The sequence below is a fragment of the Seriola dumerili genome, unplaced genomic scaffold, assembly GCF_002260705.1.
Source record: "Seriola dumerili isolate Sdu_G_001 unplaced genomic scaffold, Sdu_1.0 BDQW01000002.1, whole genome shotgun sequence".
NCBI lineage: Eukaryota > Metazoa > Chordata > Actinopteri > Carangiformes > Carangidae > Seriola > Seriola dumerili.
The window spans coordinates 2,048,295-2,066,351 of NW_019174257.1; the positions used below are offsets into that span (position 1 = coordinate 2,048,295).

Below are 18,057 nucleotides of genomic sequence, written 5' to 3' on the forward strand. Positions count from 1 at the left end.
TAAAAGATATATCTTTTAAAAATGCATGAAATGCATAAAAGATATATCTTTTAAAAATGCATGGAAAATGCTATATATAGATCCAGTAGGCTATTGATTTATGTACAATCATAATTCATAGGTCATACAATAGCTGCAATAACATTTACTACACTACCTTAAAATCCAAGGATACTCAAAACAATCAGAAACGTATACGCGGCCATATTTTCTACTTTAATTTTGAAGGCCAAATTATCACACTTCCGGTATTTTCTAGCTACATGTAATTGACTTGACTGAGCTCCCTGCGCAAGGGTCAGTGGCTGTAGACATCTGCAGCTGCAAGAAGTCTTCACCGCGAAGCGAAAGGGAACACACCTCCACAGGCCAAAATCAATGGTCCAAATGACTAATGATTATTCGGGTTGCAGTTTCAAAACAGACGACTGAGAGCACGTCTGTTTATTTGAATGAAGCGGACATCTTTCTCTCTCTCTCTCTTTTACACAAACAAATACACACGTGTCATGTGATCAGCAGCTGGTACCTGATTATGTTAATGTAACTGCTCCCTCTAGTGTCCAGCATTTCTACGTGCAGGTGTGTAGCACACCTGCGCCACACCTGTTTCAAATTCCTTTTTTTTCTTCTTTTTTTTTTTAAAGCTCAATGCGGTACATCAGTTCTAATGAAAAATTGAATGACAAATTAGTGGTCCATTTGTTTGCCTATCATTAACACCATTATTAGAAATCTGCGGACTGTGTCCATACTTCATGCTAAAAGAATTAATTTTTCAGTCATATACAGACCTATTTCATTAGTGTTGCTTAAAAAAAAGAAAATAACTTGATGAGAAAATGCAACCCAGCAGACTATGCCGTTATTTGATGCCCTTGTTCGTTATGCCTGTTTTGTCTGACTTAGTTCCAGGTACCTTGTCACAGACAAATTTTAGTTTAAGATATCCCCAGCAGACACTCTCCTGACTCTTTCAGGTTGTTTCACATTGTTACGTTTCTTCATCGAGTCCTTGAGCTGTGCTTTCAACAGTTGAATGGCTAAGATGATGGATTTGTGAAAGGTTCTTGGATGCGAGATGCCAAACGTCAACAGGCTCTTAAGTCAAGGCCTAAGGGGTTCATGACGACCAGGGGCTTTTATGAGACCAGCAGACCAGCCAAATTCAGCAGTTGCCAGCCATCTCATTTCCCTAACACTACACAAGCACAATGTCTGCTTCGCTGGCAGAGGTATGAGATGTGATTTCCTTGATGCACAAAATAGACCATGGTGACTCGGGAGGTGTTGGGTGGATGGCTTGGCCGCAGTGATTGATGTTCAGTTCAGTTCAGCTCCAAATCAGTCCTGAAGCCAAGATTGAGGAGCTCATCTCCGGCTACGATGCACTTAGGGACTGAATCAATTTACCCCTCCTTCCCCAGACAACACACTCCTGTGTACCTATTTAAAGAAGCAATTAATGTAAAAGAAAAAGACTTGCAAGTGCCAAGAACCTCTGAATCTGGTCTCTCATAACCAACAGGGTGATTGATAACTTCCTCTCTCTGTTTGATTTGCCCATGTCAGAGTGATATAGGGTTACAGGCTTCACCTACAACGTCAGATCACCGTATTTCACTCAAGCGCTCCATGAGCCCTGTGAAAAGGTGGTCTACTGACGAAACCTACAATGACTAGCTATCGATTTAGTACGCAAGTGGCTGACTGGCCCCTCCTCCCAGCCTCTGAAAGGATAAATATATTGACTGGATGGACCCAAGGCAGTGGATTGCTTGCCTTGCTTGAGGGAGAACTCATTGTGCAGCGTTTGTCTGGGGCCATACATTGAGTACCATGGACAGGGTTCCTGTTGTGAACTACTGCTTAGGACTCCTGGGTTTGTTACTACTGCAGGGAGCGCTAAATGTTGAGGGAAGGAGCATATTTAACCCTGGTGAGTATGCAAAAATGGTTTTGTTTGAGCCTAAATACAGTGAAAATGGATTTCTGAGGAGGCTGCATACAACTACTGCACCCTTTAAATTAGTGCTATTGTTGGTTTCAGTTTTGCCAAAATGCAACAAATTAAAAGACGATGCCTGGCTATGAAATGGGATGGATATGACTTAATTTTCTGTCTGTGTTGTGTGATATTTGTGGTGCTTATAAAGTTGCATTTTTATGTGCTTTGTATGTGCAGGAAACCATGTTTTTAATCCCAAAGAAGACACAGTCGCCCAGAGCAAAGTTCTAGCACTCTTACTACACAAAAGCTTAATTCCAATTGAAAAGGATGATCCTCTAGGTGAGAGATGAAGGGAAAAAATGCTTAAACTGTAAATGTAAATAACACAAACACATTCTTGCAGGATGTTAACTGTCTTTTGTATCCACAGGTCTGGAGCTGGCTAATAAATTAGCTGAATTAGAGCAGGTAAGGATATTCACAGATTCACCATGAACCAACTGTGCATTTGCCAGGAAACCTGCCATGATTCACTACAGTGTGAATATATTGTGTTTGCATATAAATGGAGTGTAGATATCTTGTTTCAATTTTTTCAACAAATAAGAATAAATTGTACATTCATTCATACGAATGAAAACCTGGATATGAATGAAAACCTGTTACACTTCTTGATTACCAAAGCCATAGATGGTTTATTGATACTGCGATGACGGCTACGTCTAAGTCTTTAATCACTGTGATCTCTGCTTGTAGCTGCGGGCGCTGAGGGAGGACCTGGAGTTGGAGAGGGAGATCACAGCCAATTTGGCAGAAAGCAAATCCATAGCTCAGAAGAGGGGGGAACGTGAGTTCAATTCAGTACTTCTGGATTTACATCATATCATAACCATTGCAGTATACATACACTGCATGTCAGATGTCATGCTACAAGTCTTCACCTCTTTTCGTCTGCAGCTTGCTTCTGGAAATACTGTGTCTGAGACAGACGCAAGAGGAGGAGGACCACTGTGAAATCTTGCTGCAAAGCCCCACATAGCCTTAAGACTCACACCAGTAATATAATCACACTTGTATTTATCTCAGCAATATAGAGTTGTATAATAGTCAATGTCATCAATAAACGTTTCATTACCACTGCACTGAGGTGCTCTCATGAGAGATCTAAGGACTGTGGTTGTAAATCTTTAATCTGTAAATAATCAGCTACTCCCTGGAAATACTTGAGGGTCAGATATGACAAAAATATACTTGTCTGCAAAGACATCATTGTCATTATTATTTTAGCAGGGATTTTGTTTGGCCACTGCTTGTGTTTATGTTGCTCTCTTGTGGCTGAATTGTGAAAAACATTTTTTGTAACTGCCAACATCTGTCCCTGCTTCATTTTACAAAACAAATAAAATCATTATGTGAATCTGTATTTTTGGAGTGATTTTGATTTTGTTTTTAAAGTATTCCTAAAAAGAAATGATTGGAAATGATTTGGTCACTGAATGGACTCTTAAAAGAGTTGAAAAAGACACTTTTTTTGCATTAATTTCCCAACAAAAGGGCCACTGAAAATATTATTGAATGACATATCAACATTCTTAACTCCCATACCTACTTTTACCCTTAATTCACTTTAGATATTAAACATTTTTAACAGTGAAAATAAGCGTCTGAGTGGAGGAATGTGGCATTTGGTGTTCATCTGCAGTGACGGGTGATTTACTGCACCATGAAGTTCACTTGATTGGATCTTTTGGAGGAGGGTGACAACGCTGAGTCACAGGCTTAGTCTAAATAATGGGAGAGCTGCTGTGTAAAGACCTGAATCATACAGAGCATGATGAACAGAGGAGGCCTCTGGGAAACCAGACTGAACATGACCTTGTGCAGCATTCACAGTCTAAAACAGCAGCATCAAAGAAGAGCGATGACCTTTGCATTGTAATAGTGAGACTTTTGCTGTTGCAGTTTCAGAGGTTATTAATGCACTTACACAACAAGATGTCCACATATGCAAAACACGCACACAAGGACATAGTATAACAGTGTGTGCAGTTTGTTTGTGTGCACATGCAATACAAAATGTGTAGTCTTTGCATACAGTATATGAAGATAAATTGAGCTGTGCAAGAGAGCAGAATATTTCCACCAGTGAGTGCTACCAGAGTAAATGTCCACATTTCCCTTTTTTGATTTCAAATACTGAAAGAAAAAAAAAGAAAAAAAAACCCAATTATATATTAAAATAAACTCTTCTGTTGTGCTTACATATATGCATACATAAATAATGCTATTATATTATTTTTTATTATTTACCATTGTGCATTTTGTATAATTCGGTCATGACGTAATTACTGTTTTAGCCCTGTATCTGCTCCTGTGTGACATATTGCAATTTATCAGCCAATAAAGTGTCACTGAAAAAAATGTTCAAAATATGAATTGGTATACCTGTCAAATTCAGCTCCTAAATTCACTTGGGTGTAATCTGACTCAAAATGCAGCATGCACGGGTAACCACTATGGTTATGATATCATGGGAGTCTATTGAAACCTGTTGATATCAGGGAGAGACTGTTGGTAAATAGTACATCGTCACTTCCTGGTACATTACTTGTCAATTCTATAAAAATCTGAAACAAAGTAATACCTTCACTAAATTTTGTTCCAACTGGATTTTATATCAATCTGCTCTGTGACATTACAGGCACCAGACAAAAACACTCAAGCTGAAATGGTGCAGAAAGTGTTATCTGCTTCAGTTCAGTCCACAAACCGGAGGACAGGGAGGGTGGGGTGACACCACCCTGTCAAGATAAGTCAAGGATGGGGGTGTTGCGTAGCTCATTGGGTTACGCAGGCGCCCCATATATAGAGGCTACAGTCCTCGCTGCAGCTGGCCCCCGGTTCAACTCTTGCATCGGACAGCCCTTTCCTGCGTGTCATTCCCCCATTTCCTGTCTCTCTACTGTCCTGTCCATTAAAGGCACAAAAAGCCCAAAAAATTCTTTAAAAAAAAAAAAAGATAAGTCCACAGGAAATGAGCAAACATCCCCTGTGTCATTCATATAATAGAGTTTTTTTTTTTTAACAATGTACAGCTAAATATAATTTACAACAGACTTTGCAGTCCCAACCCAAAATCCTCAAAAACTTTTTATAAAAGGAGAATAATGACAATACAAATAAAGGATATGTAGGAAACTGGCTATTACAAAAGTAGTAACATAGTTAAAATAAATTCAATGCAAAGAAGTTAAATAACATATGTGTCAATGAAATAAGCCTAATAAATACAGACATTTGAAAAATGTCCTAATATAAAAGTTCACGGTGCCAGGTAAATGGGACAGAGTGGAGAAGTCAAGGTCGGAGTAGCATGAAAAGTGGGAGGTGTGATGACGTTTGGATGGGCATTTTAGCTGGGGGGGGGGCTGATTTGATAGGCAGAGGGTGCCCAGCTCCTCCAGACAGCTCCAACTCCAAGAGCAACACAGAGCATCATCATCATCATAGTGTCAAACGGTCAATGATGGATTCTTCAGTCAGAGGTTGGTAGAGAAGAACATTTTAACTTATTTCTTTGATTATTACTCTCAGAGACTTAGGTCAAGTATTGAAGTCCAGATTTGCATTAAAAACTGACTTGATAAAATTTGAGTCGAAGAAAAATGTGGACATTTTGGATAAATAGCTGAAGAATACTGCTATATACTGCTATTTTGGATTACATTAATGAAACAAACTTACAATAATAATGTAATGTAAGAATATAATTCCAAATTTGATCATATGCATCTGAATGTGTCTTTATCTCGACTGCACAGGGCTCTTATGGTTCATACTCATCCTCTGTACTCTGCCGCACCTCACCTGCAACATGGTCTGCCCAAACAGCTGCCTGTGCAACTTTAATGGCGCCGTCATGTGTGTTGGCTACGCCCTCACAGATATACCAAAGCAGCTGCCTTCCCACACATACATGCTGTTCCTAAATGACACAAACATGAATGTCATAAATGAGCAGAGCCTGGCAAACCAGGACCTCCTGTTGCGCTTCAGTTTGACTCACAGCCATCTACACACCATCCATCCCCAGGCCTTCCACGTCGCTCCACAGCTCAAGTCCGTCAAGCTGTCATCCAACGATCTCTCTACACTTCCTGCTCGAGTGTTCAGTCCTCTGACCGCTCTGGAACAGCTGTATATTGATGAAAACCAGTTGGAGACCATTGCTCCAGAAATATTTGACGGACTTGTTGGGTTACAGCATCTGGACCTGAGACACAACAAACTGACTAGTCCTGCTTCAGATGTTTTTGATGGACTGACCAACCTCACCTTACTGAACCTTGGCAAGAACTCCATAAAGTACCTTCCACCTATCATCTTTCACTCCTTACCCAAACTCCGTAGCCTCTCGATCTATAAAAACGAGCTTGAGGTGCTAGAAGATGGGATATTTGATGAACTTGTCAACCTTGAGGAGCTTAAACTCCACCACAACCAGATAGCCAGCCTCCCACCTCAGGTTTTCTGGTCACTGAGGAACCTGAAGACCCTCACCTTGTCCTCCAACCGATTTCAGACTATCCCGGAAAAAAGCTTTTATAACATGCCCATGCTGAGCCATCTTACCATTTACAACAACCCGCTGCTATCTTTACCAGACGAGCTGATGGGTCACATGCCTGAGATGAAAGAATTTTATCTATATAATACTAATCTCACTACCGTTCCTGGAAACTTATTCGCTAATATGTCTGGGCTGCTGAGGCTTAATTTCCATTTAAATTACAAACTGAGGGAGTTGCCTTCAGACCTTTTTTGCTGTCTTCCTGTCCTTCAGAAACTCTCGCTGAAATCCAACAACCTCCATCATCTACATCCTCAGCTCTTCTCCAGACTAACCAAACTGGGCCTGTTGTTTCTAAATGACAATAAGATTCAGAATATACCAGAAAACATTTTTCAGGGCCTTGGAGAGCTTTTGACCATCGATTTGAAGAAGAACCACCTCAAAAATCTTCCAGGACATATTTTCTTACCAAATACAGCTTTGAGGTCTCTTACACTGAGTGACAACCCCTGGGATTGTACTTGTGGTATCCGAGGTATTGCAAGATGGATAAGACATAATCAACATGTGGTCATAGACAAAGAGGATGTGATGTGTCAAAGTCCAATGTACCAACTGCTCCGTACGATTGTCTCTCTGCGTGATGAGGACTTCAACTTCTGTGATACTACAACAGTCCCAAGTTTTCCTACACTGAACGAGTTGCATGAGCCAGCACAACCATTCCACACCATTTCAACAATTGGACAAAAAACAGCTTCAACAACCACACTACCTGGAGCAACATCAGCCACCACTGAAGGAGCTACCCAACAAGCCACCATCCCAGCAACCACCAAACCTGCAGATTCAACCACCTCAGAAGCCACAACACACTCAACATCCCTCCACACCGTAAGCACCACTCTACCTAGTGAAGAGTTTCTTCTCATTTCTGAGACTGACTCAATTTATCCTAAGTCAGCTCCTTTCTATGACATACTGGTGGTTGAACAGGGGCCAGAGTTTGTTCACCACAACTTTCACAGGGGCTGGGTGTATGTGTGGTTTCTGCCCTCAGATACAACCTTGGCTGGCTCCTACATGTTTTGTCATATCCTTCTTGTGGCTGCAGGCTTGTTCCTCATTCTTGCTGCCATGTATAGTATCTATCGCCTCGGCAAGACCATGGATAAGCTGAAGGCTCAGCGCACACATAATGAAGGGTAACAAAACATGTTATCAGGCCTGGTGCATGAGAGACCAAGATAAACTGTCCTTTTGCACAAGCTGCAGCTAATATAAGATTACTATTGTTTGTTGCTTGTATTGATGATGATTTAGATGTATCTTCAAGTGTTACTTTTGAACAGCTAGACTTGGAATAAGGAATTAAAACACACCAAAAAAAATGAAGCTGAAGGTATTTTAAGATAGCAAAATAAACATGTAAAGATTTAATATAATAGAAGACATTATATGATACAGTTTGTAAGCTTTAAAAACAGAGCTGTGCTAATGTTAATCAATTTATATATTATACAAATTATTTGTTCATACTTTTATATAATTTATGTATAAATGTAAGGATTGGTTGATTAAACAAATAGTCAACTAAAAGAAAATTAATCAGCAACTGTTTTGTTCAGCTGTACAACAGTTTATGTCACTCTTCTGGCCAAAATGCAGAACATGGCCCCAGCTTTTCAAATGTTCTGCTTTTCTCTGTTTTGTATATCAGTTAATTGCTGTACATCTCTTTGGATTTTGGACAAGTGGTTTATGACATTTTGTAAACTAAACAATGAATTTATTTATCTGGAAAATATTTGCCAGATTCATCAACAATGAAAATAAGCATTAGATTTATGCTTTAAAATAAACACATTAAATAAAACTTACTTTCTGTCATTCTTCTTTTGCTATGTCTATGCGTTCAAGAAGATTTAGACACACTATAACTAACAGTATGGGCAAATTTTCCATATTTTATTTCTGCTTTTGCCCTTTTGACAGCCAAACTTTTATAGAATGAAATGTTCAGCATCATAAACCAAGTCAATGTTTTAATCAAAGGTGAAATATTTCCCTCTAGTGGTGAAAGTTCCAAACTACATGAAAAGATTTCACAGCTTCAAAACGTTTTTTACTGCTATTTTTGAACAGTCAGTCGACTTTCTTAATAAATCTTTTTTTCTCTCTTTCTTTTTTTTCTTTCTGTTGTTTTCACTGTTGGCAGATACCTGTGGAATTTCCTGCCGCAGAGGCATGTAACAATGCAGTCATGCTATGACAGTAAGAGGTTATTCCAGTCATTCCATCAGTAATCAGTCTTTTATCTGTTTGAATTTGGCCAAGGCCACGTTACACAGTAGTGATAAGAACCAGTGTCAGTATCAATATCATAATGAAGGAAGATCAGGAAGATCTAAATCTGTTGGTCTTATTCTGTACCTGCTATTTGGTAAAGAGAGCTCAGTTGCTTGTAGAAATTCTGTCATATTTTTTGCTTCTTCTCTTGTCTGGGGTTCTTTTTTCCATAGCTTCCTTGAATGGGAAAGAGCTTTCCAAACAGAGAAAACGTGCTTTCCCTAAATGAGTCACATGGATACCGGGACGATCACACCTTCATTATCGTAACAGACATAAAACAGGAAGCTTGAATGAAGTCATCTCTTTCATTATCACATTCTACATTGTGAATAAAAATGATATATATAATATAAAAGATATAATTCCCTTTTCTGGAATGTTATCACTCATGACTTAACTTAAAACATAGCCGAGATAAAGTGTGACAAAAGATAGTTGCTCTTTAAATTTATCCTAAAGTTTTCACACAAATGTTTTTACACAAGAACTTTGGTGGACATTATCCATACAGCTCATACAACTGAAGTTACATTTGTAACAAACTGTGTTGATTATTACGCATTCGACTGATAACACCATTTAACATTGTTCTTTGGAGGCGAAACAACAGAGAATGTTCGACCGCTGGTCCAAAAAAAGCTTTTCAAAGCTTTTAAACCTTCACAAAATGACAACGGATGCCGTGAATTCCACGAGAAGTGATTGGACTTTAAAACAAACGACGAACAAAAGAGGATGAATTGGTGAACAGCAACCAAGTTCATTGCTATGACAACGGGTGATTAGTCCTTTCCAGTACGCTGAGCCCACACAACAGTGCCCCCCCCCCCCCCCAGTCATTCCATCACCACCACCGACCAACACACACCCACACACACACACACACACACACACACACACACAAACACACAAACACACAAACACACAAACACACACACACACACACACACACACACACACACAGTGAGAGAGGATGAGCATGAGAGAGAGGAAATCGCACTGCAGGGGTCAGATACAATATTCGGCCACAGTGAAAAATGTCGATTCCCAAACCCGAAATAAATTAAATGAACGTATTAAACCTGAAAATCATAGAAATTTTTCCACAGCACATTTATAGCAGACTCTTGGCTGTAGCAATAATCCTCTTAAGTCCAATAATTAACTGTTAGACAAGAAGTTTCGACATTAACAAGTCAGTTACAATAACATTAGTGTAATGTGTTTCTTTTTGGTCTCCATCTGGTTCCCATTTAAAATTGAGCTGTTTTGTCATGAATCCAAGTTCTTAGTTTAGAAAAGCGTAATTTAGCTATGTAAATATTCTCCAAATCTTTTGGAGGAAATCTACCCTTATAGCATATTATCATGTATGACCCAGGGGGATGGCTGTTACTGTAGCTCAGGCTTTTATCTATACAAGCCCGTCAGTACAGATCCATTACTGTCTTTGGGTCTGTAACCATTCACCAACTAATCTTGGCAACACTCCTGGAGCAAATTCAGTGGCAGTTTTTTTGATACTGAAAAGCTCCTCAAATGTAAAGGGATGTATACTGAAAGTGTATGGGAAGCATGGGAACTAAGATTGGAAACTGTATTTCCTAGAGGTCAGTATCAAAGGTCACATGTGCTTGGACAAAGAAGTGAAGATAGTGACTGTCATTTATTTTTTAATACTTTTATGCTTTTGTAAGGCATTGTCACCGTATGTATCTTTTCAGATCCTGTATCCTTTTAGATTATTGTTTAGATTTAGTTTTTTTAATTAATATATCTACTGTCACACATCTTATTTAATCTTATTTACACTCTTTTTATTTTATTTTCCTATCTACTATGTTAGATATAACATAACATAACATAACATAACATAACATAACATAACATAACATAACATAACATAACATAACAGTAACTCTTAACATGTCACCTGGTCTAGAAAAGTATGCCTAGATTATCATTGATGTTATGGCTCCATGTGGACACATGCCTGTGGTAATATTGGAAGTAAAGTTTGGAAACTATAATATGGAAATTATGGGATACAGATGTGAATGTTGCTATACAGTGAATTACATGTGTGCCAGCTTAATAGTAAAAGGACTTCATGAGTCAGTTGAAGAACATCCCTTGGGGCTCTAATTATAAAACACTGGTATGAACTGCTGCAGTGCAGTTATTACTTTCTCTACAATATGTATCTTGCTATAACTTTAAAGCAGAAACACTGCGGCAACTGACTTTCTATACGTTAACTCCACCCTCACTATCTGCTTTCTGTGGTAGAGAGGGAGTTTGTCGTGTTATAAAACAGATGGATTTACTCACAGAAACACAGGAATGTTAAAAGCAGCTGAACACTCCCTGCTCAACATAACATCCCACATTGTAGCACCGTGGCCAAATCACACTGAATTTTACATGAACAGGTTCAGAAAAAAAACAACTGCTTAAAAGAACATTCAGTGCTGTGTTTTCTGCCATACTGACATCACTTTAATGATTTGGGGTACAAATAAAAATCTGGATATTTATGATTCAGTGGGTGTCAGACACCAACATACTATATATACACACACAAACAGAAGCTCTCTGGAAAGCCTCATCACATAATTTCATCCAGACTTACGCAACACTGAAAGTTTTTTTTGCAACAAAAGAGAGACTGAATACAAGCATGCTGGTTGTTTGGTTTTTTTTCTTGGATCATCGTGCACCATCTGCCAAATGACAAAATTTTACAAGCAGACCAGGGATAGCATACCAAAGATATGTGCAGCTGATGCACAATAAAAAAAGAAGAAGGGACACACTGTACACACAAAACAATTTCACAACACAAACTTTAACCAAACCAAATTCTCACCCGCCTTGTTACACTAACCTCAAACACAAATATACCACCCATTCCTGGAAGAAAACACCAAAAAACATGTGGATCCCAGAAGAGGAAGTACAGATTACAAATCCTCTTACATGCATTCAAACACACATTAACACAAATCCAGTTCTAGAGGGTGGGGCTTCCCCGACCCCCCTTAAAAAAAAAAGAGAGTTTGGGTGTGATCGTGTGAGAGGGGTTGGGGGAGGGGGAGGGGGGGGGTGACCAGACGGGGAACAGTGCCACTGAAGCTTCAGAGAAAGGACCTGCAGATTTCATGAGCTCAGAGCGAAAAAAAAGAAAAAAAAGAACAAAACTGACTGATGAAGGGAATCAAGTGATGATGAAGAGCAGGAAAATGTGATGTTGTGAGAGTTCAGAGAGTGCTGGAAACTTTCATCAGAGGTTTTGTAAGGCTGAAGAGGAAGGGGGGGACGTACATAAAGGATAGCCACACCAACTCACTGTCTCTGTTCACTCATTCGTCAGCCACTACTGGAGGTAAGTTCTGTCATTCTTCCTTCTGCATGCTGTCCTGGTTAACAGATTTCAGCTAGGACATTTATCATAAAGAAGATAAGAAAGTAAGACAATGATAATGATCAGGGTGATTTTGCCAAGGATTGTGTGTAGAACAGAATACTGCCTACTGGGATTCCTAATATGAAGCGGATTAAGTGAATGAGTGAAGTCTGCTACAAAATTTGGTTTATATCTGACGGCTTGAGTCCTAACATTGTGTCAGTTAAAGTGGTAAACAAAACCCCTTTATATATAAAATGAATAAATGCTCAGTGGCATGGCAACCGAGTTTCTGCGCTCCTCTGCTGGTTCAGTGTTTTCATAACAGACAAAGTGCTGATCCTTCAGCTCCGGCATGGGAAAAAAAAAAAAAATCTAAGCAATTAATGGTGAACTGGAAATGCTTTAGCCATTACACTGTGCTGCAGACCATTCCAGATTGTTCCAGTCAAGAGCAGACAGTGGTTTTGGTTGGACTGGGACATTATAATATGTACCAGAGGGGAAACATGGTTTGGCTGTCAGGTTTCATTCAAATGGGAACATTATTAAACTCATACTCAACAGGGACACAGGCTGCACAATTCTCAGGGCTTTTGTGTCGAGGATGAGGAGGAGGAGGAGGAGGAGGTGTGATGAGACGATGTGTCATGTGTCTGAAAGCTAGTTGCTTGAATTTATTTTTAAATGTAGGAGAGTTTTCTAATGGAACATGGACAGTTGAAGGGGAACTGTGTTCAGATAGCACATTACTCAACAGATAACTGACTTGCGTTACATCCCACATACACAACCCTTGGTCTTAAATGTGAACTCTGACCTTTCACATTCTTAGCAGTTAAAGAAAAAGGGAAGTGGGAAGAGTGTTAAAACCAGTGAGTATTGCCTAACAAACCTAATATGAACAAATAAGAGGTCATAACTAATAAGTGTTATTGATATTAGTAATATAAATAAGGAGAAGATGTGTGGTTAGAAATAAATAAATAAAGCAGCACAGTAATAATGTTCTACTAATAATGAAAACAGTAATTTCCCTAGGGACCTAGCAGCTCACCACTGGACAGAAAACAGACATGAGTACATGTGTCAAAAGGAGGAAGAACTGTGATGCACCAGAATGTGTTTTATGAAGAAAGAAAGAAAGAAAGAAAGAAAGAAAGAAAGAAAGAAAGAAAGAAAGAAAGAAAGAAAGAAAGATGGGCTCATTTGAGGGACATGGTGGCCTCTTTAGAAAGTTACTTCCTCACTGAGACTCTTCCTGCAGCCTAATACACCTCAGCCACTGAGAAACGACTCACGCTTGCCAACCTGAGGCTGCTGGACTTTAAAGGGATTTGTATGGAGAAGCAGGTCATGATGCTGGCACAGCTTTATCTTTAGAGCCTCCTGTGCCATTACAAACAGTGAACACAGCCTCAGCCTCAAACATGTGCAGGCAATCCGACACATTGAGGTAAAGACATAACAAAGATAGAAATAAAACAGAAAACATTTTTGCTTTTGGTAGCAACTCAAACATCATGGCCATATTACCTGAGCATATACTCAGGTGTTATTTCTAAAAAACATTCTGCAGCAAACTTTTCAAGCTTATGTGAGCTCCAAAATTGCTGTTGAACACAAATAATGGAGAAATGGTTTTGATGCCAAAAGGTTGCTAAGCGTGGTGTTTTACCAGCCAGGTCTTCTGGCAATGCTGATGGGCAATGCTCCAACCCACAGGCAGCAAAATACAACACTGGATCAATTTATGCTAATGTCTCCTTTTTGGTTAAAACAAGAATGCTGAGGCTGCAACATGGAAGCACTGTTACTAATTAGAGTTGCCTTCAGTATAACTATCTTATTATGGTGGTGATTTAAAGTGCAGAGAATCCCTGCTGTGGCTGTGCTCTCAGTAAGAGGAGGAGAAAAAAAACAGACCACATAAACTACCAACTATTGTACATCAAATCTCAGAGAGTCATGCAGTGTAGAAACACAACAAAGACACAACAAATGCCAATATGCTCCTCATTGCCCGTAGTTCATGTTTAGGGCGGAGAAGTTCATTTTCTTTCATGAGCAAAGCCATCAGTAATTTCATACTTAAACGGGACTGCAAAGATCTATGTATGGTCAGCCAGCTTTTAGACAAAGGTATCAAAGCTTATTGCTGACTTTGAAGGAGTAATACAGTGATTTTGTATTGCAGTTCCTTAAAGTTGGCAGACTTGCAAAAGACAGATTTAAATATAATGGACACAATTAAAGCAGCAGAGGCTGCAAAGACACACAACTTTCAAACACCTAACCACTATTTGTCACACTGGCTTTCTTTTAAAAAGGTGTAGTCTCCAAGACCAAAAGGTGCTCAAGTAATGTCACTTCAGTATCCATATTAGATTTGACGAAGACTATGACATTAAAAAACAGGCCGAGTGACAGTACTCCCAGTGACAAGTGAATTGACTCCGACATGTAAAATTGGTGGAGGACAAAGAATTAAGGGTATTTATGACATAATGACCATGAAGCCCTTTGGCATGTAAATCTGATCTAAGACTCATAACCACCCTTGAGTGCAACATATCTGTTTTTTTTTTTTCTTTTTAGGGAAAAAATGGACCTGCCACTGACCCTTCCTGTGGTCCTACTTCTCTGCGCCCTTAATGCTGTTGTTTGGGCATGTCCGGATCAGTGCAAATGTCAAGGAACCAAGATCCTCTGCAGTGGCCTCTCTGACTTCCCCACAGCTGTTCCCTCATCTACCACTGCCCTCTACTTCTCCAACTGCAGTATCTACTCTCTGAAGCCAGAAGACCTGACTGATTTCTCTAATGCCCTTGGCATCTTTGTGATTAAAGACACTGTTCTGAGAGAAGTGCGCCCTGGCACACTCGATTCCACCCTGAATATGGGTGCTCTAGGGTTTAGTGGCACTGAACTGCAAGATCTTCCTGAGGCTTTGTTTCAAAATCTTCAGAAGCTTGAGTCTCTGAATCTGAAGAGCAACAGACTTCTGGTACTACGCCCTAAGTGGTTTTCCACACTGACATATCTGAAAGCTCTTGACCTTAGTAAGAACCTTTTCACCTCTGTACCTGTGGAAACCTTTCACCCTCTTACCGAGTTAAATTACCTTTTTCTTTCCGGAAACAACATCAGTCAACTGTCTAGAGAGACATTCAAGGGTCTTTCTAACCTTAAAACCTTGCGACTTAGTAAAAATTCGCTGCGGGAACTTCCTATGGGCAGTCTGGATGACCTTGGAAACCTGGAGGAACTATCTCTAAATGACAATCTAATCACTCAGCTCCACCATGACCTGTTCTCTAAGACTCCAAAGCTTGAGAAGCTGTTCCTCTCTCATAACAGGCTTACATCTCTTACACAAGGGATCTTCTTAAACCTGCCACTCCTTTCCCAAATCTCACTGTATGAAAACCAGCTGGAGAGTCTGGGTCCAGGGGTGTTTGGGCCCATGGCCGTGCAGGAGTTGTGGCTGTATGACAACAAGCTGAGCCGTGTGGAGGATGACACATTCAAAAATCTAACTCAGTTGCATCTCCTGGTGCTCAGTCGCAACCAGATCAGCTATGTTTCTGCTGGGGCCTTTAGAGGGTTGGAGCAGCTGGGAGAGGTATCACTTCACACCAATCAGCTCACAACCCTGCAAGCTGGGACTTTCCAAGGTCTGCCCAGTCTGGTCAACATTTCCTTGGAGCACAACTTCATCAGCTCCCTTCCTCTGGGTTTTCTGCAGGGTCTGAACCACCTAGGACAGATAGACTTGAGAAACAATTCCCTTCCCAACCTGCCACAGGAAATTCTAGATGCGCTCACCGTGGCAGACGAAGTACTCCTGCAGCAGAACCCCTGGAGGTGTGACAAGGACATTGTGCCCCTTAGGGATTGGCTGATACGGCATCCATCCAAGGCCAACCAAACCCTTGTGGTGTGTGAAGTACCTTTCAGTATGAATGGTGAGATGATTGCAGTGATGACAAATGAGAACCTGATGCCTCTCAGCTCTACCAAAGAGCCTGTGTTGACCTCAACGGAGAAGAGGAGGAAACCCAATACCCCTCCAACCAGACGAAGCACTTCCTCACCTGCTGTCAAGGCCACACCCACCGCAGAGCATGAAGAGGTCACCAGCAGCGGACAAGGGGAAAAGGGAACGGTTTCTAATGATACTTTGATCATCCTCATCATCATCGCAGTGGTGTCCACTGTCATCATCAGCACTGTCATCATCAGCTGTGTGTGCTGGAGGAGGAACAAGAGGGGCCGGGGAAATATAGGCCGCAGAAATAAGAACTCTGTGCTGTAGACTAAAACACCCAACATCAGTAACCCAAGAACTTTTAAAGCCAAGGGAAACTGCTCGCTGATTAGTGTGGTTTACTTGGAAAAACTGGAGCATAGAGTTGATTTTAGAGTCTCAACGGCATAGAAAGAACCTCTTCAACTCCTTCTTCTTCAGCTAGAACAAATAAGTAAACAGATTTTCTTTTGAATTCATTAGCATTCAGTTTTTACTTATCAAATTTACCAACCAGGAATGTGTGCTGTAAAAAGAGACACTCTTACACACTAACTGTAAAAACACCCACCTTGCAATTATGTGGGACACTGGGACATTTTGATGAATGTAAACCCAAATGCACTGAAACAGTGTACTTCTTTCAGTGAAATTTAGACTGCACCCAGTATTCTGTTCGATGGTTTCTCATTTTTCAGGATTAATTGTTGCAGTTTGACAATGATTTTTTGTGCTAACAACAACACATTTAGAACAGTTTTACTTTTTCTGCAAAAGGACTATCCATACAAAATCAAAGACATAATTCTTACTCCACTGTAACACAATTCAATGCAAAATGTTTCTCTACATTGAATAAATGCACTGCTTTTAGTGGGAGCAATCTTTGTGGTAATCATTTACTGAACAAAGCCATTCATGGTATAACATGCAAACAGTGCTTTTATTTATTTAAAGTTATACTTTATTTACACATTATTTAGGGATGTGGTGGAGGATAAAACTCCCACAAACGAAAGGTTAAGTTATAAAAGCAAGCAGCATTATACCAACATACTGTATCATATATTAGATGAACGAAAGGAAAGAAAAATACATACATTAACACACCTACAAGTGAGATTTAGTTATACATACAACATGTTATGACCTACTTTTTGTAGGATTCTGATCCTGTTGAAATCACTTAGACTTCACAGGATTTTTTTTTAATATCACCAGTCCAGACTGAGTGGATTTAAAAGTGGTCATGGTGAAGGGATCACAGTGATGGTGTACATTCAGCACTGGTAATAATTTCAGCCACTCGTTTAACTTATATCCATTTTCCTTTGATGAAATTAATTTTATGTGAAAGACTGCCATCTATTGCAAGGACATCCAAATAATGTTTGAAAACATTTTGGCTTCAGTCCAAAGATTATACTGTTTCCTCTTCCTGCAATTACAGCGACCAGACAAAATAAATGAATCACAAATGTTGTAACATATGTTTCGTTTCATTGTGAACTGACAATAACAATGTTCTGGGAAGGAAGTTAAAACAAAACATAATCAAAAAACTGGAGATAAATAAACTAAATAAACTACAGGAACATTATGGTTTTACTTTGTTATTCCAATGTCGGAACAGACACATCGAACTGTTTAAATACCACAGAGTGTGTAAGCATTTAAAGTGTGTGATGAATATTCAAGCTTTGAAAAAAAGATCTATTGTTTATGCAACTGTTCTGGGTTAATAA

General features: G+C 39.7%; 1 protein-coding gene across 1 annotated transcript; it reads left to right on the forward strand.

The window, feature by feature from the left end:
* Window positions 1-5,441: 5,441 nt before the first annotated feature.
* On the forward strand, window positions 5,442-17,195 carry LOC111233259. The gene is made up of 3 exons (XM_022761067.1): window positions 5,442-5,496; window positions 5,773-7,729; window positions 14,881-17,195. Exons 1-3 carry the CDS (start codon window positions 5,475-5,477, stop codon window positions 16,598-16,600), a joined length of 3,699 nt encoding a protein of 1,232 aa, XP_022616788.1. The 5' UTR covers window positions 5,442-5,474; the 3' UTR covers window positions 16,601-17,195.
* Window positions 17,196-18,057: the final 862 nt, after the last annotated feature.